Source organism: Mchenga conophoros, linkage group LG16 (assembly GCF_057382185.1).
Source record: "Mchenga conophoros isolate Kocher_MC1m ecotype Shallow Benthic linkage group LG16, M_conophoros_male_GT1.1, whole genome shotgun sequence".
Lineage (NCBI taxonomy): Eukaryota > Metazoa > Chordata > Actinopteri > Cichliformes > Cichlidae > Mchenga > Mchenga conophoros.
Window position 1 is genome coordinate 29,871,352 of NC_140541.1, and position 27,079 is coordinate 29,898,430.

At 38.8% G+C, this 27,079-nt stretch overlaps 4 protein-coding genes across 22 annotated transcripts in view; 3 read left to right on the top strand and 1 right to left on the bottom strand.

Annotated features, from left to right (window-relative positions):
* Window positions 1-1,331: 1,331 nt before the first annotated feature.
* On the top strand, window positions 1,332-3,389 carry LOC146557058 (granzyme B-like). The gene is made up of 5 exons (XM_085249078.1): window positions 1,332-1,448; window positions 1,572-1,716; window positions 2,321-2,468; window positions 2,653-2,913; window positions 3,056-3,389. The coding sequence occupies exons 1-5, from the start codon at window positions 1,403-1,405 to the stop codon at window positions 3,206-3,208; spliced, it is 753 nt and encodes a 250-aa protein (XP_085105204.1). The 5' UTR covers window positions 1,332-1,402; the 3' UTR covers window positions 3,209-3,389.
* A 5,014-nt stretch (window positions 3,390-8,403) lies between these two features.
* The window catches only part of LOC146557059 (CD276 antigen homolog), a 35,671-nt gene continuing 16,995 nt past the window's right edge, over window positions 8,404-27,079 (bottom strand). Inside the window, exons 1-7 of one of the 4 annotated variants that reach the window (XM_085249868.1) lie at window positions 25,131-25,289; window positions 23,539-23,636; window positions 23,081-23,158; window positions 11,030-11,383; window positions 10,412-10,702; window positions 9,530-9,631; window positions 8,404-8,611 (exon numbers count right to left, since the gene is read on the bottom strand). In XM_085249868.1, the coding sequence (XP_085105994.1) occupies window positions 8,499-8,611; window positions 9,530-9,631; window positions 10,412-10,702; window positions 11,030-11,383; window positions 23,081-23,158; window positions 23,539-23,636; window positions 25,131-25,231 (1,137 nt within the window). In that variant the 5' untranslated portion in view covers window positions 25,232-25,289 and the 3' untranslated portion in view covers window positions 8,404-8,498. Of the gene's footprint in view, window positions 8,612-9,529; window positions 9,632-10,411; window positions 10,703-11,029; window positions 11,384-23,080; window positions 23,159-23,538; window positions 23,637-24,086; window positions 24,307-25,130; window positions 25,290-27,079 lie in introns of those variants that run through there. The other 3 variants (XM_085249865.1, XM_085249866.1, XM_085249867.1) reach the window with 3 other exon arrangements.
* Window positions 17,903-23,716, top strand: LOC146557060 (CD276 antigen homolog). 2 transcript variants are annotated; one of them, XM_085249874.1, is made up of 5 exons: window positions 17,903-17,995; window positions 18,771-19,151; window positions 19,649-19,942; window positions 22,477-22,599; window positions 22,763-23,716. In XM_085249874.1, the coding sequence occupies exons 1-4, from the start codon at window positions 17,953-17,955 to the stop codon at window positions 22,551-22,553; spliced, it is 795 nt and encodes a 264-aa protein (XP_085106000.1). In that variant the 5' UTR covers window positions 17,903-17,952; the 3' UTR covers window positions 22,554-22,599; window positions 22,763-23,716. The 2 variants fall into 2 exon arrangements, with proteins under 2 accessions (XP_085106000.1, XP_085106001.1); XM_085249875.1 differs by lacking the exon at window positions 17,903-17,995 and adding an exon at window positions 18,355-18,575.
* The window catches only part of clasp1a (cytoplasmic linker associated protein 1a), a 98,094-nt gene continuing 96,269 nt past the window's right edge, over window positions 25,255-27,079 (top strand). For 7 of the 15 annotated variants that reach the window (XM_085249843.1, XM_085249844.1, XM_085249847.1 and 4 more), the window contains exon 1: window positions 25,256-25,432. The gene's annotated coding sequence lies outside the window, so the exon portion shown is untranslated. Of the gene's footprint in view, window positions 25,433-27,079 lie in introns of all 15 variants that reach the window. The other 8 variants (XM_085249852.1, XM_085249854.1, XM_085249850.1 and 5 more) reach the window with 4 other exon arrangements.

The following is a 27,079-nucleotide window of genomic DNA, read 5'->3' on the forward strand; positions in this document are numbered from 1 at the left end:
CCTATCATCTTTGTTATTGTGGTGATCACACAGCAACTATAATCACATTTCACTCTGTGGTAGCCTCTGCTTGCTGCGATCATGTGGCTTTTGCTAGGTTGGTTAGCCCATCTGACTGCTTTCTATATATTGGGATCATGTAAAACCCCTTAACCGCTGTAGTATTATATCCTGTTCTTCAGGAAGCAGCTTGAAAGTGTAAACAAAGTTTCTGTATTTTACAGCATGTGCAGTAAAAAAAACAAGTGTAGATCGAGCCGTGCTAGATTTCCCACTAATTCCCTGATGTTACAACAAGTAATATTTGGCATAATGTCTAATTAAATGTGAGTTATTGGCTTTGTTAGATCATTTTGAACTCGTGTATTTAAAATAAAACATAGGTGTTTTGTACTAGAGCAAGAGTGTTTTGAAGCTTTTACGAGTTAATGAAATGAGGACGGGCTGCCAGAGGGGATCATCTGCTGTGATTATTAAATTTATGTTTCTGTGAAATTTGTCAGTGACACCCTCAATTATGATGAGAGATTGAACACATCTGAGAGAACATAGAGAGTAAATCAAACATCAAAATTTGTTCAGCTGCACAGATTCAAAGGCAAAATGAGAACGTAAACTTCTAACCTTTTGTTGTGTAAGGCAATGAATGTACTGTTCAACTACGTTTACAGCATTTAGTCAACAAGTTCATGTCCTTATAGAGAATGCTGTAAAGACACCCACCAAACTGGGCTTTAAATAATAAGTTATTATTAAATAATAAGTTCAGAAAAACATGTGCACTGTATGTGCACATGTGATGAAACAAAAGAAAAAGAAAGAAAGAAAAAAGGAAGTAATGTGTGTATAGGGTTCATAGTGAGAGGTGTGAATATCTTTGTACACACCGTGGTTACTATGACGATAATACACGCTTTCCATTTCACGATTTACCACCAACCTTCACCATCTTCCTTTAAAATAAATGTGATCGACAGAAAAAAAAGGAACTTTCATCAGAGCAAAAATTGGAATTATCCTCTCATAGAGGTGTGTGATTTTTAGAGAGGACAACCACAAAACGTAGGATTTTGAATTGAATTAATCTGAATTGCATAAAACCACATGAAGGTGCAAACACACATACAGTATAGAAAAACAATAAAGCATTGACAATTTAACAACGTTTGATGCTATCTTGCTTGAGAAGATGGCTACAGACGATCTTTTTTTAATATGTTTTTTCACAGTTGTGTTTCACATGTAAAGCAGTGAGCAGGGTGTGATAGCAACTCCTGCCCGTGCAACAACGTTTTTGACACCTGCCCACAGCGTTTCCGTTGTGGCAGTTGGAAGGCAGACAGCAAAAAGGGTTAGGGGGGCTTTGAAAGCCAAACTTTTCAGCTTTTGCTTCAGTGCCATCATGATCTGCTGCATCATATTCATCTTTCTACAAGTCTCCCTCACAGGTAAGATTTTTGGAAGAGATATAATTAAAGCATCTCACTTTTCCTTTTTAAGGTCATAAACAAGAAATGGGCATGACTTTGATATAATCAGTGTATTGATTTTACCTTCTTTTCTCTTGTGAGGGGCTGCTGAGAGCGGTATAGTTGGTGGCAGGGAGGCAAAACCGCATTCCAGACCTTACATGGCATCAATCCAGTATCAAGCCCAACATTCATGTGGTGGGATACTAATCCGGGAGGACTTTGTTCTAACGGCAGCACACTGCAAGTGAGTGCAGGGGCATTTCTTTTGTTTTGGGTTTCTTTGTAAATCAAGAACTAAAGAAAAAAAGTCCTAAAAATTGGTATTTATGTAACAATTACCCCCCAAAAAGTTAAGGATTTTATCTATTCAAAATATATCACTACTGAGTTATGTTATAAACACAGTTTAACACACATGTTGTAGGTCTCCACTAAGATCCAGCGGCACATCACTTTCAGACTCACCTATCTATTCAGCAACACATTGTGTCCTATGACACAGGCATTTTAACCCCAGAAAATAAAAACCACACACACACAGATGTCGGTCTAACTATTTCATAATACTGTAAAGATGATTTCTCAGCCCAAATTTGTAGAGTCGTGAGCTTTGTAAGACAAATGGATGCAAACTACACTGATCAAATATCCACCACAGCATAACAGTCAAGAACTCGGGTTTTTCCTTGAATTTGTCACCTGTTCAGTATTTAAGCATATTGTAACCTGGCTGAAGAAAATTTGCTGTTATGAGTGTTTCATGGCTGTACTTTATAAACCTTTATTTTTATGTATAATCAGTGTAACTGTATGAGATTTCAGGACATAAAAATGTTAGCTTTTTTCAGATATGACAACAGCGGTCCTTGCACAGTGGTGCTTGGAGCACATGACATTAGCAAGAAAGAGAAAAGTCAACAACGCATCAAAGTGGCCAAGTACTACCGTCATCCAAAATTCAACGGGAAATACGATTATGACATCATGTTGCTTAAGGTAAAGCTAATAGGCCATCAAATTTCATTTTAAAGCATTTTTGTGCAGTGTACCTATTCACAGTTAAAGCTTTGTTATGCAATTTCACACTTGTGCTAGGTAGCAGGTGTGAGTGTGTGTTAATTGCTGACCTTTATATATAGAAGAAACTCCCCTTTCAATAACACGTTGATGTCTTTCACAGTTAGAAAAGAATGCCACACTGAATAAGTATGTGAAGACCACCGGACTACCTAAGAAGAATGGGAAAATACCTGCCAATATTAAATGTTATGTGGCTGGCTGGGGTCGGACTGGAAAAAATATGCCCACCTCAAATGTTCTAAAGGAAGCCACAGAGAAGATGCAATTCAGCAATGAGTGCAAAAGTATTTGGCAAGCATATTTTAATTCTAATCAAATGATATGCACCAAGTTTACCAAGAAGGATGGAGGAGTTTGCCAGGTAATCAAATGTTAAAGGCAACCAGTACACCATTATTAATATTCAGAAAAACTAGTTTTTGTTTTTTATTCATAACAAGAAAAATGCAATGTTTTCAAAGACGACTTAATCAAGTCTCTCTGCTCTTTTTTTTTTTTTATAGGGCGATTCTGGTGGACCACTTATTTGCAACAAGATGTCTCAAGGTTTAACAGCTTTTACTTTGGCAGATGATTGTAATAATCCAAAATATCCTCATGTCTACACTAAAATTAATTTCTTCATTCCCTGGATCAAGGAAAAAATGAAAGAATAGAGGAATGTTGCATGAGCCACTAGTGAGTGGAGAAGTGGGCTTTTTTCATTTACTGATTAAACAATTTGGTTGAATGGTCTTTGTATTAAAAAGGAATTCAAAAGTTGAAATGTGTATGTTAAGCATTTGGATAAACACACCTGATTACACGCAGATATTGTGTAATAAACTTTAAACTGTACCTTTTCATTTTCTGAACTTTTCTTTATTTGCCTTTTCAATTTTGATTTCTAACTTTTAGGAACTTTTTATTTACTTTCATTACTTAATGTTTAAGCCAATGGAGCATGAGGCTGGGGTCTGATCACACCATAGTTCACAGTCATTGCATTCGTGGCTTCGCAATAAAAGTGAAAACCTTTGAAGCTGAACAGTTTTGCTTCTGTGAAACTAGTCTTCAACACAGAAGTTCTTAAAAGTTGCCCTTAAACATTCTGTTCCTCTGTTTGATTCTGTTACATGTATTACATGTTTAAAAGATCATTTTTATTTAGCAAAGGTAAGACAAAAATAAAGACTAAGCAAAACTAACTGGACTTGGATCTCTTTGTCACATAATTATTTCTCTATTACCTATTACAGAACAGACATGTGCATACCTAAAACATTAGAAATTTGTTCTACGAAGACTAGTTTTAGTCTGTTTCACACCATGTTTTACAGCACTTGATGTGTCTGCAGCAAAGTACCTTGGGTTCATGCAGTTCTGGGAAAACAAAATACCGCCACAGCCACAAACCAGGCATAAACCAAGGGTGTTTTTTTAACAATCTCACGTGGAATGTGAAAGTGAAAGAATGGATGTTGTGAACATGTGCTGTATGACATGTTTTAGTCTACCACGAGGTGTCACCAAAGTCAGTGTCTGTTTTAAATCATACCAGTGAACCAAAGACTGTGAAGGGGGCTCCTAGTTTGGACAACCAGGAAAAAAGCTGTGCATCAATCCATCCATGGAATGTCATTTATCTCAATCTGGGTGGTGGAGGCACGAGTCTAAGCAGAGGCACCCAGCCCTCCCTCTCCCTCCACCTCTCCTTGGGGAACACCAGTATGTTCTCAAGCCAGCTGAGATATGTAAAGCTTCCAGTATGTCCATCAGAGTGTGCATGTTACATATAAAGTGCTTGTATGAATGTGTGTGAGTTGTCTTTGTGTGTCACTGGTTTTGTTTAGTTTGCACTCTTAGCTTCTTCAAATGCACAGGAAGCACGGCAGCATATAAATTTAAAGTCACATATTTAGGGTTTTTTTTTCTGAGTGTCTGACACTGTGCCCACTGTGTGTGCAGATGATGGTTGAAGCTGAAGTGATTTACCTGCTCAGCTTTTAGAAGAAAAAAAAAAAACACAGAAGCAGAATTTGCCCTTTCCAAGAACCACCACTAAACACCTGAACTTCCAGGCAAGTTTGTGCAATTGTATCATGAGTGTTCATACAGGAAGCTGCACAAACGCACTACAGTCGCTGAGGGAGAGAGAGAGAGCGATGTGTCATTAACACTGATTTCAATATCAATTTATTTATTCATTGCCAAATCACAACAATAGTCACCACAAGGCACTGCAGCCCTCTGCTTACTCAGAGAGAGGTTTAAATCAGAGTTAGAATAAGTGACAGTATGGGCTAGATGTACTAACACATTGCAAACTTTGTGAAACAAAAAAACACAAAAAAGTAATGTCAGTATTTACTAAAAATCAACAAAACTCAAAATGAATCAACAAAATGTCTTCAACATACCGTGGCTTCAGTTGCAGGAATTGCTCAGTCCATGTAATGGAGTTCACAGCTCTGACAGTGTGTGAGATATAGATCACAAAAACGCATACGTGCATATGTTGTGCCCTCAAACTGGAGATGAATGAAGATACTTACATGCAGCTCTCGACTTCTGTATAGAGTGTCAGCTACAATAGACACAACCAAACCCGTATTCTCTCTGCAATGATAAACTCTGTCTCAGAACCACAGTTTCCAAACAAAGTTACTGTTATTTTCTGCATTAGCTGATGAGAAGACTTCAGGCAGTGCACAACATGAACTGTGACATAAGATAAATACATCTAATTAACTCACATATTTTAGCTGACACTGCCTTTCCACAGTAATTAAATAATACTTTAGTTCTGTATGTCTTTCAGTAGTTAACTTAAATATACAGACAGTGGCAGAAAAAACATCATTCAACATGGTGGGACAGTATTAAAAGCTAGCTTACACAGCTGAAACAGTCCACCATTCACCTCTTCCCTTACAATGAACAATGATGATGGAGTAAAAAAGTTTGTAGAGTTTTGTGCATGGCAGTTACCTTAAACAGGGGAAATAGTGAGGGGAGATGAATGACTACATTCCTGTGTACTGTAGTCCCAACCAAAGACAGTACCAATGGATCTACACACAGTCAACCCAGGCACAATTCTCACCACTCCCTTTTCATTCCTACTGCATATTCCATACAGCAACACATTCAAAACAACAATTAAGTCAATCAAAAAATATAAGGAATAAAAATGTACAACCCTGAAAGGAATCAAATTTCGGATCCACCACACGCCAAACATTCCCCCACGAAATCAGCAAACCCATTTTTTTTCAATCACACATTTCCCATCATCAAAACATGATGTCCAATTGTTACTTCTTACAGTCGTACATTGGACTCTGTCAGTTACTGAAGTTTGTCTCCATTATAACGATTCTCTGCTAGACTGCCACTGTAGGCCTATATTTAACGTACACGTTCCATATTAATTTACTTCATTTTCTGTTTACAATTACAATGCTGCACCTGTCCTGCTAGAAAATTATCTTAAATTACCATCTCTTATTTTTTGACTGTGCTTGAAATTGCATTGCCTTTGGCAGACTGAGTATGTCATATTGAATTGACTGCATCTGTGTTTAGAAAACCAACGACCGAACTAACCACACCTGTAAGCAGTAATTTGTGGATTTTGCTCCCATTTTTGCCTCAATTAATAACTCTTGCAGAAAAAATTCAAAAACGTTTAACACTAGAATGGTAAAATAATCAAATCAGGCCCCAAAACTACAGAAAAACACACACCGGTACCAGAATTTAATGATATCTAAAGATTCAAAGCGTTGCATTTTTAGAATAATGAAACCAAAACTGAGCATCCCAGTATCGATCAAGGCCCGTCTGCAGTGTACTCTAAACCTGATTGTGCTGATGGTGGTGGAGGCTTTGCTACAGGTGGTACCGGACTCCTCATCAGTGTTTATTCACTCATAGCTGGATGTTTGATCTCTTTTATTTAACATTAAGCTGTGTTTTTTTCTTCTTTTGGGTGGTTTGTGCAGCTGTGGCTTAATGCTGCTTCTGTTTCTTAATGTGAATATATAGTATGAGTGAAGATGAGACTAAAATGACTTTAAGCTTTTAAAACTCAACTAAATATATTTTTAAATTATGTTTTTAAAGCAGCTACAGGTACTCTGATTGCAATCTGATTACACTGCACATTAAGCCTGATTGCTGACATATTGTTGCTGACATACTCAAATCAGTCTCAGTGGGTTGACCGACAACCTGATCCACCAAAAGGTATCATAGGCTCTACTATAAACTGTGTCTGGATTGGAGTCTGCTTGCACAGAACCAGAAGTGTATTGCTATGTGTTTAATTAGCGCATCCATCACGCACACACATGGCCGTGCACGTTTGAGGTGTGATTTCCGCCTCTCTTTAACTTTGATGCCATCTCTCTCCTTCACCTGCTCTCTGGTGAATGTTGCGTATATGGGGTAAGACTGTCAATCTAATGCACTTGATCTTTCTGAGTCCCACTAATAGCAGCCTCTTTGAAAGAGACTTGCATACAACCAATCTGCAAAAAAAAGAAACCGCGCAAAAGTGATCTGTGATGTTGCAGAGCTGTCACTCGCTCCCTCACAGTCTCTCACTGTGTGCTTATTTCTGAGCCGCTAATCCACTCAAGTCAGGTAATCATTAAGATGTACTGACTGCATCTTTGCATGGAAATCAGTGCACCGTTAATAGATCAACAAAATAATTTTCCACTTGCATGGGTGCAATTTTGCAAATGCATCGTAACACTGACATCTCGGCCTAATCTGGCCCTTGATATCATGATGACAGCTTTGATCGCTTGTTATTACGTTTCTTGCAGGAAATACTCTAACAGTAGAAACTGAATTTCAACCAGTTCAACTAACTGAATATTTTATTTCCTCTCCTAATTTTCCAGCTCATCCTACCCAGATCGGTTTATAACGTCACAATATTTTGAATCATCATCTGTGTACATCCTCCCAAAACTATACTGAAATATTTAAAATCTATAAAAAACAAGACATTTGCCTTTACTGATAAAGCTTTACATTCTTTAAAGACTTGGAAAGCTGCCCTGCATTCTTTGAGTTATACGTGAAATTGCTCTGAAACGTCTCTGTTGTGGCTGTAAGAGATCCATCATCTGTGAGTAAAAGTGGGATTGGCTCATATTAGAAATGATTAAACTGGGAGACATTAAAGCAAATCTAAGGATATGTATCCACTAACGGTAGAAATAACAAAACCCTCTCTTTAAAGAAAAAAGGTTTGTAACATTTAATTGAGACATTTAAATTTTACTAAATACTCATTAAAACAACGTAATGTTCATAAACTGCTACAAAAACAGTTTTTATTTAATACACTGTATTCAGGGCAGATCCACCTTGGGGTCTGATGCTATCTGGGTAACTAATATCTCGATCCATCAGTAAACTGCGTGTGATCTATTTCTTCAAATTTTGAACTTTAGTTTCCGTGTCCTACATTTTATTCCTGTTTTGTTACAGCTAAATAATTTAGATGTAAACATCAAATGTAAAATTTAGATTTCAGCCTATGTATTTACATTCTGCCCGACACCGATTGTGAAAAATGAAGGGGCCCTGCAGTGAAATGTAGAGTTGATCCTCCGAGTGTGCGCCTGTAGACTCAGCCTATAACCACCTGTTGAAGGTAACATGCTAACATATGGAGCACCACAAGAGCCACGTGCATCAAGTAAGGACTTTTTTTGCTTAAATAATGAATTGTACAATAAGTTATGCATTTGTAAATTCATTTACAGATTCATTTATTTATTATTTTACTTATTCAAACGTTAATAAAGTTATTTATTATTTAATAATTGAATTTAAAATAAAAACACTATTTTTCGGTGTGTGTGGCTCTGTGGTCCTCCATAGATGAGGTCTTTATTTCAGAAACATGAGTTCCTGCTATGTCTTCTATTTAGTGTTTTCCCTTTATTTAGCTACATCATCAACTACAACAGCTGCAGGATCAGGAGTGCTGTCTTCCAATGGTGCAGGTTCATTGGCGCTCAGTTGTTGTAGGCTTTGTCCTGAACAGTCTCTCCCTGCAAGAAAAATGATTCATGTATTAACTTTCAACAGAGCAGCTGTGTACGGCATATGTGTGGATCTTTTTCCAATGGATCTCAACAGCGTAAAGGGTTGACACAGAGCAGAGACATCTGTGCCTGTGCTTAATTTCGTGTTCTGAGTTCCAATGGAGGAAAAGTGGTCTTCATGAAGTTATAGTTTGAGGTTATTTTACACCCTGAAATGTTTCTCTCTCACAAACTTTGTGTTGTAGCTTTCATTGGTAACTGCTTCAGAAGGTGAGCTAAAATTAAGAGATTGATACTAATTTTCCACAGCGGTTTAAACCTGGTGCATTCTCTCAAAGAGGTTGCAAATTAAAGGAAGAAAAAAGCAAAATAAGTATGTACTCAGTTGTCCAGTTGTTGCTGCCAGTCACTAGTGTCAAATCGGTTGCAAAGAAATATACGGTGCCACACAAAAAAAATCCTTGTGATTGCATGAAAAACACCAACTTGTCTGCAAGCATTGCAAATGTGTTTTTTTTTTTACTTTAAATGGAAACTGTCAGTTTCCAGTTTGTGTCAAACTTTACACACTTTCATTAAAACTCGAAGAGTATTTGGGTAGTATTTGCAGATAAGTGGACGTCTTTCTTGCAAACTACAGGCAAGTGCAGCAACCTTATGGTGTAGCACTCTCTTTTTCATAGCAAATGCAAGCAACCACTCACCAGCCAATCAAGTAATAACACATTTTTACCCAGCAACCAGAGTTTGCTAAGGGGTCAGAGTCACTTTGTCATTTTCTAATGATGTATATAGTCATACATTTTACTCAGTACTGCTGTTACTGATCCTCCGCACAGTATTTGATGTAACCAATTTTTAAACATTTAATTACATAATTAATAATTACAAAGGAAAAGGAGCAAAATTCAAAAGTTTACAGACTTTTCCTTTTTCGGCAGCCAATGGTGGCTCCTGCTCCGAGTATTACTGCAAGTATTACCGGTACTCCAAGAACAGCTCCCAAAGGCAGACTCCAGCCTTCATCTGTAAATCAGGAACAAGACACAGTTACAACAGTCAGTTGTGTTACTTTACCTACAACTTCAACACAAAATTAATCCTTAGTGCAAAAATCATCTAAATCTAAACAGCACTGTAAACTGAACTTTAGGTTAACTGCTCATGGGAATCTGTATGAATGAAACACAGAAAGCTTCCACGAACTGATGGGAATTGATGTGCATCTTGAATTCTCTTGCATTAAAATGGTAACGTTGTAAGCTACTGTAATTCAAATCAGGATTGTTGGGGGCCACACTTTTTTCAAAAAGTTACTTTAAGAACTTCTCTGGTTTGAAGAGATTAGTGTTAATATAATTATGAATTCATTCACTCAAATTGTATCTATAAAAGATTTGCTACTACTAAGTCTGCAATGGAGAATTAGGTTATTTTCTAGGCTTGTCAAGGCTTTTGGCTCGATGACATGAAATTACAGGGAAACAGACCTACAATTGATGTTATTCTGGGATGAGATGTATGTAATTCCGGCAGTTTCAAATTTCACAGTGCGTTTTTAAATTTACAGCAAAATTACATATATATATATAAAAAAAAATTTGTCTGTGTTTAAGATGAACTGTGACTTAAGACTTAGAGTTCTGCCTCAGGAGTTGAACCTCAAGTTATTCTATGTTTTTGTCATTGTTGGTTGATTAATAAACACAGTGGTTTACATATCTATTTCAAACCTATGGATATGGATTCTGAATTTATTTGAAAAGTCAACTTCAGGCTGAAAAGCAAAAATGATCCTTGGAGTACCTGTAATTACGTCTTTAATTACACTCAATGTCTCCTTTGAAGTTGGGTTGTAAACGCTGCATGTAACTTTCTGTGATCCTCTGATGTTGGCAGTACTGGTAACTCTGTAGGTGCCGTCATCTTCCTTGTAGATCTCAAGGGTCTGGACATCAGGTGGTTCAAGTGTACGTTCATGTCCCTCGTGGTCCACGGAGATCCATGATAGCTCTGGTTCAGGAAAGCCCCCCTTTGTTGCACACATAGCCATCATATCTATGGTGTTGACCACGATATTTGGCATCTCAAAACGAGCTGGAAATGAGTCAGAGATTTTTCACATGTATAAATGTTAGAATTTTCATACAAATTTTAAGAAATCAGAGATCATTATTGTACAAATTAACAAAAACATAAACTAGTCACTAGTTTTATCCCTCAATCATCACTCAACTCAGTGAATAAATACATGCAGCACTCGAAATGATCATCACGAGCCACCTGTTTTATTATTCTTAAGATATGTGCCTGAACACTGCCTGAAGGGTTTCATCTTTTCAATCCCATTGGACATACAGTTTGCATTTCACATATTTAACAAATACTGATATTTGCATCCATGTTAATTAAGGTGAACTATACCTGCTACATGAACAGTGGTTTGGCAGAGCGTCCTGCTTTCTGGTATGTAAGCAACTTCGATGCTGAGCTGATCGTCTTTCAGCATCAGCGGATTGATGACAAGGGAGAAGTTGCCAGAGGCCAGTTGATCGCGGAAAATTGCAGTCCTGTTTTTAAATGACTCACTTTGGTGTTGAAATTCCTCTTGTCCTTTTGAAAAAACATGAAGAACGCTGGAATTACTTTGCCAGTATATGGAGGTTTGCTCAGGAATGAACTTTTCGCTGAGGTTGTGATGGCACTGAAGGACCAGCGGTGCCCCTCTGGTTCCATTTGTTTCTGATGAAACTGGCACCAAGAACCAGAACAGCAGACCTGCAGGGAAACAGAGAAACATCCAGCTAAAAAAAAAAAATCAACATTCCAGACAGTAGAGCTCTGAATCTCGTAAAATACTTTCTGACCTGTGGAACGTAGTACTTTATTGTACTTTATACAGTAAATTGAGACTAAAAGAAGTCCATTTAGATTCACTCAATTCAGACGTCATAACCTGAAGACTTGTTTAAGCCTAACTAATCAGCTGGTAAAATGGAAAAAAAATGCAAGTTATAATGCAATAAAAGTTACGTCCAAATGGGACTGGTGGACTGGAGCTGCTCCGTTTACTGCTCGGTATGTAAGTACAAGTATTTTAAAATTAGTCTTAAAATACATCAGGAGCCTGTGTAAAGAGTTCAAAATAGGAGATAAGTTCGGCGTGTAGAGCAAGGGTTCCCCACAGAGAGCCTGCACGAAGCCGTTTTTTTCTTGGACTCAGGCAGGGCAAGGTAATCTGCCAGTAGCCCTTGGTCAAATCCAACATCAAGAAAAAGTGAGCAGTGCCTAACTGGTCAGGGAGCTTGTTGACCCAGGGCATGGAATAAGTGTCAAACTGTGAAACTTGATTCACCTTAGGGTAGTCAACACAAAACTATATAGAGCCATCTTTCTTCACAAAAAGAACTATGGGGCTACACCACGTTGCTTTACTCCCATTTTTAGCATTTCAGCCAATTCCCTCTGAACAATTTGCCACTTATGCTCAAGTAACCAATAGGGTGTGTATCAAAATAGTGCTCATAAGACTATCATTAGACTCGCAGATATCGGAGTCATTATTTGGTCATGAGACTAGTATAGCTGAGCAGGGTGGAGAACAAATCTGCAAAACACCGCTACTCTGCTACTCTGCTCTCTGGGGCTGTGTGAGATGGTTGCCACAATGGCGGGAGGCAGGAATCGTGGAATTATGCACCGCCAGCCCCAACTCATCTCTCACCGTCACCAGGCTCACCAGAGAAGCGGTTTCAGCCTCTCTTCATGCTTTTAAGAGTTTGAGGTGATATATTTGTGTGGCTCCTCCCCTGTCTGACAGTATGATGTTATAGTCAACGCCACCACGTGACCACAACGAGACCTTACCAATTGGCAAGTAACTTTGAGCTAAAAGAAAGGAATAATACAAGCACTTTGTGGCGATCCCAACTGCATTTATCCTCGTGAATGAACTTATGAATCATGGGCTTTTAAGTCTTGTTCAGTGTCTACCACCCGTCAGTCTGAGGGTGGTAGACACTGGTCCAAACAGATTTAATGCCCAATAATTCATACAGCTCCTTTAGTGTGCAAGACATGAACCATGTACCCTGGTCAGTCAGTATATCTTTCAGGATGAAGAATGGGAGATGACCTGAAACAGTGCTTGTGCAACACTCTTTGCAGAAACGGTGCGCAGCCTCACTGCTTTGGGATATCAGATTACGTGATCCACCAGAACTAATACAAAGCGATATCTTTGTGAGGACTCTGGTAAAATGGCCTGATGAGGTCAACACCAAAGACTTTAAATGGGACCTACATTAATGGTAATAGGCACAAAGAAGCTTTTTCAATCACAGGCTGGTTAACCAGCTGGTAGCGGAGTGGGCCTACTTGTAGACCCACTCTATGAACGGTTTGAGCACGATGTGGTTGAGCAGCCGAGCCTCACCCTACGCAGCTGCCAACTGTGCAGTTTTCCAGCTCCCCTGCTCTGCCCTTCAGCCAGTTTATTTTAAGCTTTAATTCAACCAGATTATTCTTTTCCTCAGTAGGAAAACAGCTCCAGTGAGCTAAACTGCACAATACCTTAGACTTCACACAATGGAGCTAACTGCTAGACCACGTCACCTTTTGTTTTTTTAACCCTCCACATGCACACACAGTTAGATGCATAGAGCAACCTTCAGGTTCAGGATCTCACTTCCAAGGCAACACTTCAACTTTTAGGCTGACAAATGACAGCCACTATTTTGTTGGCTTACGTGGTCATCAGACAAAAAGAGTTCTCCCACGACACTCGAACTACTTTCACGTCTCACGCAACATTTTTATCGCTGAATGTAACAACTAACAAGACAGCTGATGAGATTAGTAAATAATGATATTATAAACTGGATTAATAGAAAGAGCAGATTTCATAAGCACAAAGGTCACCATGCTAAAAGAAGTACATATACGCACACTTTGCTTCACATACATTTTTGCAGTGTCTTGAAGGCATATAACAAATTTTCAGACATACCAAACAACGTGGAGAAACAACTCATTTCCATTTATAGTAAAAGGAACGTCCTTTTGTCAGCAGCAGGATGATATGTACAGAATGACGAAACAGGAAGGAAGCGTTTGAGCATGTGCAAATGTAGTTTCAACTACATAAGGGAAAAAAACGTTAAAAAACACAAAAACATTTTCTTTTATTAATTAATTACTTATTAATTAATTTTATTTTTTGGCTCTCATTCTCGTTATGACTGAAGGATACTGTAAATGATACCTGTATGTGTTAATAATGTAGATGATTTTCTCCATACTGCTCCACAGGTCACTCAAAATAAAATATTAAAGCAGATAAATCAAAACATGCTTCAATTCTGGGCTCATGTCTTATTTTGACTTTTTTGTTTCACTGACAGTAGCCTGAAAAGCAGACAATAAATACCTGAATTAAAAAATAAATAAATAAATGCTCTTATGATTAACACAGTATAAAGAATAAAAGTATCCCAATTAGATGAATATTATATATTTTTTATATATGGTTTATAGATAGAAAAAATTAAGGTTTTAGGAAGAGAATCAAGCTCACTTCTTATGGAGAAAAAAAATGAAACTATGTGGTTCAAATGACCAACATAAATGCAATAAAAATATTTTTAAAGGATACCCAGGACCAGAATGACCCCCCCACCCCCCCCACCCCCCTACCTGATGATTGGAGTTTGAAGCCGAAAAAATTAGATGAAATATTCCTTGAAGACCCTGACAAGAGAATAGATAGCTCCCGTGCAGACTTCTGAATATGTGTGAATATGTTTCTTTCTGTAAGAAAGAATCAGACCCACACTGCGTAAACAACCGCAGCCCTCGCTGTCTGAAAGGCAGAGCCGCAGACTGCGCAAGAGGGGCGTCTGCAGCTTCGTGATGTAAATCTGGACCCAATCCAAAGTGCATTAATACTCTGCAGCATTTAGGTCTACATTACAGAATACAAAACGTTAGTCTTGTGTCTTCTGCTTGTTATTTAGCTTCACTTCCTTTTGAGTTATGTTACATCGCTTTTGTACCCACTGCTACCTTTCGCCTCATTATCTTCAAAGCCTAAATTGTCTGACAAAGCCTGTCCCGTGAGGATTTTATGCTGAGAAGACTGAAATTTGGCTCACATTATGCACCACTATGTGGTGCAACTTGGTCCCTCAATAGCAAACAAATCAGGACCTACTTACTGTAGCTTGCAGTGGCAGATATCATGTAGTCCAGGGCTGGAAAAGTACAAAAACCTAGCCTAGCACCCAGTCTATCTAAGGTGGAGCTGTGGCTCTATATGCTCATTCATGAATTGAAAAGGAAGCTCATAAATGATTAAAAACAAAAAGCTTTACAAGAATGCTTCATTTAACAGACCCACTGCTCTGCATTTGGATAGACTGTTGTGTTGTGACATTGTTTGTGTTTCTGTTCTCTAAACTGTGTAATACTTCTTCAATTCAAAGTAAAACATAACCAGTGGGTCACATCAGGGGGACAGCAATCAAAACTTTAATCAGTTCCCCAATTTATTTTATTTTTTTTACTGTTTAAAAAGAGTTTGGTGGTTTTTCTGAGTAAAAGCCTCTACACACAAGAAACATAAAATCTGTGCAAATATATCGTCCACTAAAAATATTTTATGACTCACCTATTCTTGATGCAACCCAACATGAAATTACGTAGGAGGAATTTGCAACGTTAATTTTTTGAAGTTAAGCTAAATTTTTCCAGTGTTTCGGTTGCATGCAAACACATCTAACCAATCACATCATTGTCTGGTGGTGACACAGTCAAAGTGTTGAACATGGTGTTACATTTGATTGTTGTTGTGTCACAATCGGCTCTTGAAATTATTTCTCTGCCTCCTCAAGTATGGTCTCATTTCTCTGCTAACAAGAGTTCAACTGGCCCCACTGACATCCAGAAATATGCGCAAAAGCAATCGCAATAAAGCTTCAGCTCCTGGATCCCAACATGAAGTTCTGCATGCTGCTCCTTTCTCTTGAGAATGAGAGGAACAAAGAATTTCTGTTTGTTTCTTTTTTGGTTTAGTAAAATCAGGACTAGCTCATCATTGCTTGATGTCAACTCCTTTTTTTCATAGTGTGTTATTTGAGGATGAATTTTCTGCAAACACGTTCAGTGTGTATTTAGGTTACACAGCATGTTTGGATCCGTAAAATTCGGAATTACGTGACATTTTTATGAAACGCTTCTGGTGTGTAAAGCCTTAGCAGGACAAAAACAGCTGTTTAGTAAATTCTGAAATTAGCTGCATTCTGCTTACATTATTAGAAAACTACTTAAATCAAGCTGTCTGACTGGTTCTTAATTACTTCTGAGATATCATTGCCATTTTATAATCAGTTACAAAGTTTTCCTTTTTGATGACTATGCCTGAGGAAACAAAGAGGAAAAAATTGAACTGCTTTCACTTCAACAAACTGAGTCTGCTTTATGTCCCAGACAGAAAGTCAGCAAGAATACATCTGTGGCAGAAAACAAAAACAAAAAAGGATCCATGGACCACAAACCTACTGTGCTTCACCAATATTTCTGGTAACTAACAACTGCAGCCAGCAGACAGTTGCAAAAAGGAGAATATATGTGCTGACGGTGATTCGTTCTTGTAATACAGGCTTGAGAAATAAAGTTTACATTTTGGCATCATCATAAAGCAACACTGCTGACTTTCTTTGCTTTGCTGCCATGGTTTCTGGCTGCAAAACAAAGACAACTGAAGTACAAGTGCATTGTGGGTAAAATATAAAGGCTCCTATCCCCCTAAATACTCTGATGGCTGCTCAGAAACAATCAATTTAACACAAGGATCTTGCCGCGATTGCTAACCTGCCAATGATGTGCTTCCAAGGCCCTAATATGACCTAAAATAGTATTATATAACATACTATATATTAATATTAGTAGTTTCCATAACAGTAGTATACTATTTCACTTTGATTTTTATCATGATTAGTTATGATGATGGTGCAGGATGAAGATGTTCATATCTGACTGAAACACAAACAACAAACCAAAAACATCCCGTGAAGCTGACACTGACGCGTGGTTGTAAGCCAATCAAGTGCCAGCAGCTAAATCCATTTCGTCATATAGACATGATCAAAACAACCTGCTGATGTTCAAACTGAGCATTAGAATGGGGAGAAAAGGTGATTTATGTTAATTTTATGAACATGTCATGGTTGTTGCCAGGCAGAAACTGACAATCTACTATCATTTTCCAACACAAACATCTCTTGGGTTGTAAGAGAGCAAATATTCAATGAGTGGCAACAGTAACTCAAATGACCAACCACGATTACAACCAAGGGAATGCAGAAGAGTATGTCCAAATGCAAATGCAGAATCTTGATGCTGATGGGATACAGCAGCAGGCGATAAAGCCAGGTGACACTCCTGTCAGCTAAGAACGGGAAACTGAGAGTACAGTTCACACAGGTTCAGTAAAACTAAACAACAGATGACTGGAAAAACAATATCTGGTCTGATGAGTTTCAATTTGTGCTGCAACATTCAGATGGTCAAGTCAGACTTTGATGTAGACAACATAAAAACGCAGACCCATTCTGCCTTTATCAGCGGTTCCTGCTAGTGGTGGACTAGTAATGGGGTGGGGAATATTTTCTTGGCACACCTTCAGCCCATTAGCACCAAATGAGCTTTAAACACTCCGCCTACCCTGAGTATTGTTGCTGATCATGTCCATCCCTTTCCATGGCTGCCCCAAACAAGATAACACCGCGAGTTAACGAACAAAAGATTCACATCATGGATGCAGTGCACACATTTGGTGCAATTGTGTGATGCTATCATGTATAATATCATATGAACTGAAATCTTTGACGAATATTTCCAGTATTTTGTTTAATGAAGAATTAAATTCTTAATGAAAAATGAGGTTCACACCGGACCTAGCAAGGTGTACCTAATAAAGTGGGCAGTGTGTGTACGGTGATTGAAGATACAAAAACAATGGAAACCAAAGATACTACCACAGAAAGCAGTGTAAATTAAACTGCCTGTATCAGATCAACAAGAAGATTACTGAACACAGAGCAAGCGAACAGACTGAGAAGAAGGCAAAAAATGATCAAAGTGAAGATCAAAGGAGCTAAACGTAAGAGAGACAAAACAACTTCAAAATCAATGAAGAAAAAAAGAGCAAATAGAGCAACAGGAAGTTGTGTGATTTTTTTTGATGCAACAGTTTTTCTATTTTGTCTAACCATGAGATATCCATTTGAGAATCTTACCTTTCGGCCCCTGTTGGTTTTCACACACACTGTTTCTATGTTAGGCGGGCAATGGAAAAACTGTCAGGTATCATCGTTGGATCTGTAAACACACGTGAGTCATGTTCTTCCTTTTCTATCATATTAAACTGATTTCATATCTGCATCTAATGGCAGGTGGTTCTCAATATTAAGGAAGTCATCTGAACGTCTTTGCCTGACAGAGAGTGGAAGCTTGTCGTGCAGAGCTGAACAGAGAATATCAGCTCACTCTTCTGTTTTATTTTCTAGCTCTCGATGTCGGAAAGGCTCAGATTATTGAGTCTCCTTAGAGTACACTTGGTTTAATATTCTGCTTTAATACTCTGACACGTTACCCAACTCTCACTTCCTCTTCAATGGCAACCAAAGCACGTAGGCTTTATGTAGTCACAGGGCACTGATAATGCAGATATTAGCTGCTCTCCGCAGCCGAGCTTTACTTCGGTATTATGAAGACTTTATTACTAGTCATTCTGGGGGGAAAGGCCCGATGAAGACTGTCGAGTCAAAAGAAGGCATCTTGTTAGTCTCCATTGCACATGACCTCATTTTTAGTGTCCGTGCTCACTAACACGTGTTTTACTCGCTGCTCTTTGACAAAAGGCTCACAAAAATGTTGATCCTATTTGTACTTTTTTTCAGTCTCACGATCGGTAAGCTATCACCTTTTTATAAGACCATTTTCATTCAAAGCTGTGTGCGTGTTTGTGTACATGATGGAACTGTACCGTTTGGCTTATCTGAGAAGAAATTCATTTTAAAGATAAGAGTACTTGGTATTAGACTGTCACAGGATTTGAGGAAGTAGCAATCATTAACAGTTGTCTATTTTATTTTATTTTTTCCAGTTTCAGTGGGTAATGCAACACTGGTGTATGTTAACACCACTATCACCGACTCAGCAGTCCTCGAATGTAGTATACAAAATAAAAATATCACGGACTGGAGTAATGTTCGTTTTTATTGGCAAGATAACAGGGATTTTGTGTTGTATTCCTATAATGAAGGAAGAAAGATGGCTGAGCATGTAAATGACTACTATAAACACAGAGTCACAGCCTTCCCTCAGGACATAATTAGAGGAAATATCAGCATCATAATCAAAAACCTGACTCTTGAAGATAACGAAAGGACTTTCTGGGCTTTTGCGGCAGTCTTGGACGGCAGCGTGATGAAGAAATACCACCTGGAACACACACAGATCTGCCAAGTAACTTTACAGATCGGTGGTAAGAAAGGTTTTCAGTCTTTTTCACAAAAATAAGAAAGAGAAGTTATATTGTCATATAAATAAGCACCTACAGTCAGTGGAGATGACATTGATTTTATGCTATTGTGGTTAATGTAGAATGTGTAGTTTCCTCCTTTCAGGCACTGCCAACAGTGACAATGCTAATATTTGCATTTAGTGATTGTAATGATTATTTATCGGTAATCAAGTGACAGCTAGGTTCAAATCATTTTGGACAAAGACACAGTTTGTGTATTTTTGCTCTGTGCACAACCACAGTGGGTTTTAAATCAAACAGTCAAGATGTGCTTGAAGTGCACAAGCTATTCAGAAATTATACATATTCACCTCATCCAGTCGAAGGACTGATGAGGTTATGCCATTCTGAAGAATCTGGCATGAAGAATCGCTACTCCTGTTAGAGTAATATTCACTTTCTTTATTCAAAAAATTTTAGAAAGATGGAAATGGTCTTCTGTCCCCTTCTCTCCTCAGTTCCTTATCAGAATCCCAGGCTAGATGTTAATATGAAAACAATGACTGCAGTGTGCACTACCCAAGGAGGATTTCCTGCCCCTGAGATACAATGGGTCCTCCTCTATACCAGCTCTCATCAATCAGTAGAGTCGAGGAACATCCAAACTACAACGATGCAGAATTATCACGACCGCCTTTACAGCTCCCGCAGCACTCTACTAATCCCTGCAGGTCCTCACGAGGCCGTGAGCTGTCTCATCCACAACCCGACTTTGAACACGACAAAGAGGGCCACCGACACTTTCAGCAAAGGTATGTTTGGCGCCATCCAGTGGACTGAGAAAAGTTAAACTGGAGATAGAGGGGATCTCACTAATTTCACATGTAATCTACATGCCAGTACAGTCACTCGAGGTTGCACAACATAATATTTGTGGTAGTGGTTTTTATTTTATAGAATTTAATAAAATGGACAGTAAAAACCATATATCAATTTTTTTAGCGGTCAGATATTTTGTATTTTCCAACTCTGATCACTTTTTCTGTTTAATAATTAAATGCAAAAGAATTTGATGAATGAAAGAATGAATAATTATCACATCAATGTCAAAACACTTTTCTTCCAGTGGAAGTAGCGGAGGTGCTTTGAAGCCAGAACTATGAGTCCACTTGTTGTAGCTCATTATTCTCTTCCAGTGTTAAAGCTTGGCCATCTTTCAACTTGCATGACAATGACTGTTCATTTAAAAGTATTTGAGGTGTATCAAAAAGAATAATTTTAATTCAAAAGGCTATATTTTTTGCATCCCAAACGTATAAATGTGTCCCCCTTCACAGACACAGAAAACCTGTCCCCTTGATGTTACACCCTGTGTAACGCCCATTTTAATCTATTTGGTGCTGAAAACAAATTACAAACAAACTATTAAGAGAGGAGGGAGTTTGCAGCTGTTATGAAGCTGAGCGGTTTCATAATCACCACTTTTGTTTTTGCAAACTAGACATGGTGAGCTCATATGCAGAAAGCTGTTAGCCACAAATAAGAACAAAAACAGCAGTTATTTCAACATCTCTGTCATCAGGATGTGAAACAGTAGGACCTCAAAACACTGAGTAACCTTTAAAGTTTCTGAGCTCTACTATGTAGCTGTCATGGCAAGAATACTTATCATGATAAAATAAATGCATTTGTAGTTGCTGTTTGCCCAAAATTATAACTCATAATCAAAACAACGCTGGTATGAATCAGTCCAGAAAAATTACTAGCGCAAATCAAAGCATCTAAAGCGCATTTTTAACAAGTTTGAATTATTAAATTATTAAAATTTGGAAACCACAAAAGGGTCCTCCAATATTCACTCACAAATTCAGGATATCAACCATTTTCTGCAGTTTTGCATTATCAGTGTTGCTTTTTGTCATATTTATTTTGTATTCTTTTTGTATCTGTTCACTTCATCTCCGGTCTCAGACTGAAGTAGAACAACAATGATCTGTTCTCGTGCAGAGGAAATGTCAAATTACGTGTCAAACGCCCTCCCCACAGCTCAGAGCTTGAAGCAGAAAGTCACATTCAGTTTGAGACAGATTTCATCTTCAATTTACGAGCAGTCCCACCGACTGAGACTCATTTACTCAGTCCTGTAATACTGACTTAAACTCTCATGTGACAGTTTTACCTCCTGTAGTTTATTCCTGGAAAAAGAGGCTTTTAAAGCTGATGTGGCTATTTCTGTTCTGACTCAGGTCACGAACATTTTAAAACCAGTATAGAGGTATGTGCAGCGATAAGAATCAGTCTAAGGCACAGGTGTCAAAAGATCTAGTCCCCAGGCATGAATTGGCCTGGCAAAGGTTCCAAAACTGTCCTGCAGAATGGCTTTGGAAAATGTGAAGGAAGGGAAAAAAATTTAACTGTAGTTTTATAGGTTTTACAGTTTTCCCTGCAGATAAAGACCCCCTCACAGCCATTCAAGTACTTAACAAGTAGTTATATGACAGAAAGGTTCCTGTTTTTCATTGTCTTCTGTAGAAATTTCAGTTAAGTTAATAAAAATTCCATGTTTTATAAATACAGGAAAGTATAGGAGGTGAACTACCAGAATTTTCTCTGTAATTTACACATTTATCATGTAGAAAGACTGAGATGTGCTGTTGAAATTGCAAGGTTTTATCTTATATTAGGCTCCCACTCTCACGTGACTTAAAACCAATAGAAAAATATTTGAACTTTTTTTTTGTCCATTCAACGCTGCCAGGTTGCCCCTCAGACTGACCAGGAGCTCAGTGATACCCTGGTCCAAATCTGGGAAGCAATCCCCCAGGATATACAGTAAACCATCATCCAGTTATGAGCATGCCCTGATGTTGTCAAGCAAGCACGTTGGCCACGCCCACACAAGCTACTAATTGCCATTTTGAGTTGCTGTAATTAAATTTAAGGAAAATGTAAATATAGCACTTTTCTACTCTTCTGAGCACTCAAAGCGCTTTATACAACTTGTGCATTCACCCATGCACACTTTTTAAGTGCTTTCTTCCTAACATTCATATTCCAATGGATGCATCGGAGAGCAATTTGGGGTTAGTATCTTGCCCAATATTTGGCATGCAGACTAGCCAGGAATCGAACCACCAACCTTCCGATCTGCTCTACCGCCTGAGCTACAGTCACCCCAATCAAGCCTGTCGTATAATTTTGTTTTCACGCTGGTTTTTGTGGTGTTCTTAAATTCAGCCCTCTGTAGGTACCCAGTCACATCAGTAAAGAATGTGTGTTTTCAAAGTGTTCCTAATTTTTACAGCAGTGCAGAATAGCTTACATGTTGATGTGTCTCTGTCTGCAGGTGCTGGAGTGACGAGCTCCCCTGAATGTCTGATATCTGCTGCTGTGTTTCTTCTAACAGCTCTACACTGGCTGTGATTCACAGCAAAGGTTTTTTCTCTTTAGGATCTATCATGTTAAACAGGTGATGTTTTAGGCTATTTACAGCATTTTCGATACAGAAACATAGATGAAGGACATTCCCACATCTTTGCATATGTAACAGCCTAAAGGAAACAACTACTGTGCTTTATTGCTTTTCCAATTTTCATACAAGACTTACAGCTACATTAATCTGTCTGTTTCAGCCACCTGACATAGACTGATCCACCCATCCATGTTCTGCTGTTGGTACCAGGGTCTGGTTTTGGTAATGGACTACTCCAGAGGAGTGATTTTACCTCATGCTGAAAATACTTCGTGCCATGGAGACACTTCTACTATCCATAATTCAAACTTACTAGTTTAATTCTTTTGCATGTTTCACCCTACCTTTGCATCATTATAATCTCCTCCTGGCTGTCTCTTCAGCAGTAAGTAGAGAAAAAGAAGGGCAATCACAGGGCAAACCACTGTGGGAATTTTTAAATGTTAATACTCTTTGTAATTTATTTTTCTTGACTTACTTGTTTTGTACTTCATTTGGTAGTGAAAGGTGTTCAGAGTTGGTTGGTTGGTGCTAGTGTGGGTTTCATAGAGTCCTCCTGTGTGCCAACAATCTTTTTTTATACTTTAGTCTTATTATTTATTCTTTTAGTCTATTGAAAGACAGTTAAAAGGAAATTATATTTCTAGTAAAATCAGGAAAGTGCTTTCCAGAAAGTTTGTTTTAAAACTCAGAAGAAGTTCCAGACAGTGTTAAAGTGGGATTGCCAGGTGGGAAATGACTCATTCAACATTTAGTCAAAAAATTATGTGTACTGTGAATTACAGTTGTCTTTCTGGACAGGCTGAGAACTGTGCTCTAGCTACATTTAGCTAAGAAGATGTTACGAGGGCTATTGGGGCCGCTTTCCAACCCCCAGCCTGCATGACACCAGTAAAGAAATACAGAATAACAGTAATATCGAATACATTAGCTTACCTTTAAACTGACGACTGAAACCTTTGAAACCAACTGTGAGCATCTGCTTCGTATCAGTCCAACATCCATCACTGTGAACTTTGATTTGCTGAAAGACACTTGACAACAAATTAAACAAACAAATCAATAAACATAAACATAGATTATGAACCTCAAATGTTCTGGAAATAAACATTTATAAAACACATCTACAGTCATTTGTCCCTTTTTTAATACCAATCCTTGTTATAAAACAAACACAAGCATATCAGTGGATAGTTTGACACAGAAATATAGCAAAGGTTAATCTCACACATACACTGTATGTGTTTCCTATGATTAAAGTATATCCCGTATGTGTGGTATATATTCTGGGGACATGCATTTCTGTGCCAGCCACCAAGCCAGTGTTTAGCTTAGCTAACTGTACGGTGCACCAGTTAGCACTGAAAACTGAAAGAAAGCTTAAAAAGATTTCCAAACTTCAGTTAGCATGTTTAGAAAATACAAGCAACACAGTTCCCCACATAATAGTTCATAGTACAGCTGTACAAATTCTCTCTTCATACCTGAAAAGAGGATAAATGAGAGAAAATGGTGGGATAGCTTTCCTTTCAACATCTTCAGTATGGTGGCAAGAGCTCCCCCTAAAGACCTCTACAGGCATAACTAATCAATCACAAACACCATTTCTCAAAATGGGCAAAAGTAGATCATTGTGCCAGGTTGTATCCCAGCAAACAAGGAAATTTTCCCAAAACATTTAATGTACCACTCGAGGTGACAATCTGCAGCCCTGGCGTAGGAGTGTCAGGGAAATTCGTTTTTAGTAAAAATAACAGTTCAGAGGATGATGTTCTGCAACCCTCAGTTTAACTTTAGGCCATCCTCAGTGGAGGCTGCTCCCCTTTTCCCTCTCACAGCAGCAGCGCCCACTGTCACTGCTCCTATGGGAAGTTTTAACTGGGAGTACTACAAGTTTACCAAGACTACTATTAGACACTCACACCTTAAAACGTGGTTTCACAAGTCTCTGAATGCTGTACAAGCAGTTTCCAATGTCTTATCAACAATTTCTTAGCTTTATTTACCCACCCTCTATTGCAGTGGCAACAGACATGGCTTCCCAGCAGAAGCAACTTGTCAACAGTGATCCCATCGTCACTGTCCACTTCCATACGTCTAATTATTAATAATATCACAAAGCATTTGAGATTGATAATAGAAATTATTAAAAGTGACTGTCTCTATGTGCTATCTCTGTGACAGACTGGTGACCTGTCCAGGGTGTACCCCACCTCTCGCCCTATGTTACCTGGGATAGGCTCCAAATCCAACCCTCCCACAACCCTGAGAAATCTAAAAGTCAAGTTTAAGAGAATCAACATGTAGATATTTTCTTTTCATTGAAGATTTGTATATTTTAGAGAACTGAATAATATTATTAATCATGATAATTGCTGCAGAGGTAAAGAGATGTTTTTATTACTCTTACAGGAGACAATTCTTACAGAACCAAAAGTTTTGTTTGAGTGGAAATTGGAGTTAAAGGAATTAAACAAACATAAAATCCTGAAGTATGAAAATCTACGCAAATAAAGAAACAAACACACATGCGCGTTTGTGAAGCCACCGTGTGTCCACCAGATGTCGCCAGAGGTTGTGTTATGTGTTGCACACCGTCGGGGATTTTTGTTTTTTTCAGCATTGCCATGCGACAGACTTCCAAGTGCCAACATCATCCCTGCATCTACTGCGCCTGCGCACGACGATCCCATTCTTGTCCTGCAGGCAGCATTCCGGGTGGAGAGAGTGAGAGAAAGAGAGGCGGACACAGGAGAGATTTAAGGCCGAAGTGAGGATATTTACCCGGGGAGACACGGGCTGGCTGTGAGGACGAGCTGCGGAGGTTATGGTGAGTAGAAGAAAGGGTGATGAAGCTGCTCCGTTTCGGCTCCTGCTCAGGTTTTCTCTTCTTTGTGCCGCCCCGGCTGTGGACTGACGTTTCATTGAAAGGTTGCTAGGAGGGCTAGCTGCAGCTTTTATTCCTATACACACCCCTGTCTGGCTCTCAGACCGAGGCCGGCCTGCTGTTTTATGGGGGGGAAGAAGGAAAAAGAGGTTCACGGTCAGCTGGGGCGGAGGAACACGGGCTCGGGGAAGGGGCGGGGGAGCGGGCTTTGGCTGGGAGCTGTCAGGGCTGCAAGGCTAGCAGGGGCTCAGCTAACGTTTGCACAAAAGCAAAGCTGTGTGTGTGTGTGTGTGTGTGTGTGTGTGTGTGTGTGTGTGTGTGTGTGTGAGAGAGAGTGAAATGAGTGGCCTGTTAAAAGTGGTAAATAGTCATGTTAGCATTGAAACAGTAAACAGGTGCGAAGACAGACGAATGAGCTTGTTCTATTGAATGGATGGATTATTAATAACAGCCCCCACCTGACCCCCTCATTGTCAGCAGTTTTTATAAAAAATAACTTTGGTGTATTTGGTGTATTTGTATAATTCTACCTTAATACTGTGACAAATCTATCCAAATTAAAAGGCTTTTAATTATTTTTCCAGCATTTCTGAGCCCCCATAATTTCATAGGTACAGGAGATACTCAGAATAAACATTTGTACCTCCTTCAAGTGTCAAAATCAAATTTTTTCATCAGTATGATTCCTTCTGATTCCTTCAGCGGGATCTCTGTGATATCCAGGAACAGTAACGAACATTGGTAACCTGGATGTTTGATCTGTTTACTGATAGTTCAGTGGAGGAAATTCCCCCAAAAAGTGTGAGCTGGGGGTCTTACAATCACCAAGTAAAACTAGGTGTTTTCTTCTCACTGCCCATTGTTTTGAGCAGCACTAGATATGTTCTAATTTAAAAACTTGACATAACGATGATGAGTTAGATTTTAATCTCACTTATAAAAACAAATAATAAGGAAAAATATCTTTTTGCTTTCATTTTCACTCTGAGGCTCTTGTTTTTTCTTGTGTTGTAACTCAAGCGTACCTTTTTCTTTTACAGCGGTGCATTTCGGCCCTTCCCTGAAAGCTCAAACTCACTTGCTGTTTAGTTCTGCTCGAGCTAAGATGAAGCTGAGAGCCACTTTCTTTAGATGAACCTGTAGAGTGACTGTCTGCAGCTGCCTTTGTCTCTCAGGCCTTGGTTATGGCTAACGTGTTGGTCATCGCTCAGCTGAACTGTGATGCCGATGCAGCTCCTCATTTATACTTGTGCTTGAGGCACGCTCATCACACTGCTGTCTGCTTCTTAAAACTAGTCTGCTGCAGTAGTTGGCAAATTGATTTAACACATTATTTACGTTTTAATACCACAGCTCACTTTCATTATTTGGCTCTGAGATGTTACAGTGCCACCTGTCAAAATCTGCAGCTCACCTGTGTGTGTGTGTGTGTGTGTGTGTGTGTGTGTGTGTGTGTGTGTGTGTGTGTGACATAACGTTGTAAATAGACAAGGATGAAAGTGAGCAGATGACAGCCATGCTAACCTACACGTTTCAGTACTCGAATGCAGGAAGGAAAACTGGTTGTAAATCAGCAGGGTCAAATGTCAT

Bases quoted from the DNA above. Each gene is read 5' to 3' on its own strand.
- LOC146557058 (XM_085249078.1), top strand. From the start codon at position 1,403: ATGATCTGCTGCATCATATTCATCTTTCTACAAGTCTCCCTCACAG. The intron at 1,449-1,571 runs GTAAGATTTTTG...TTCTCTTGTGAG, and splicing joins TCTACAAGTCTCCCTCACAG to GGGCTGCTGAGAGCGGTATA. The intron at 2,914-3,055 runs GTAATCAAATGT...TTTTTTTTATAG, and splicing joins AGGATGGAGGAGTTTGCCAG to GGCGATTCTGGTGGACCACT.
- LOC146557060 (XM_085249874.1), top strand. From the start codon at position 17,953: ATGGAAAAACTGTCAGGTATCATCGTTGGATCTGTAAACACAC. The intron at 17,996-18,770 runs GTGAGTCATGTT...TATTTTTTCCAG, and splicing joins CGTTGGATCTGTAAACACAC to TTTCAGTGGGTAATGCAACA. The intron at 19,152-19,648 runs GTAAGAAAGGTT...TTCTCTCCTCAG, and splicing joins AGTAACTTTACAGATCGGTG to TTCCTTATCAGAATCCCAGG.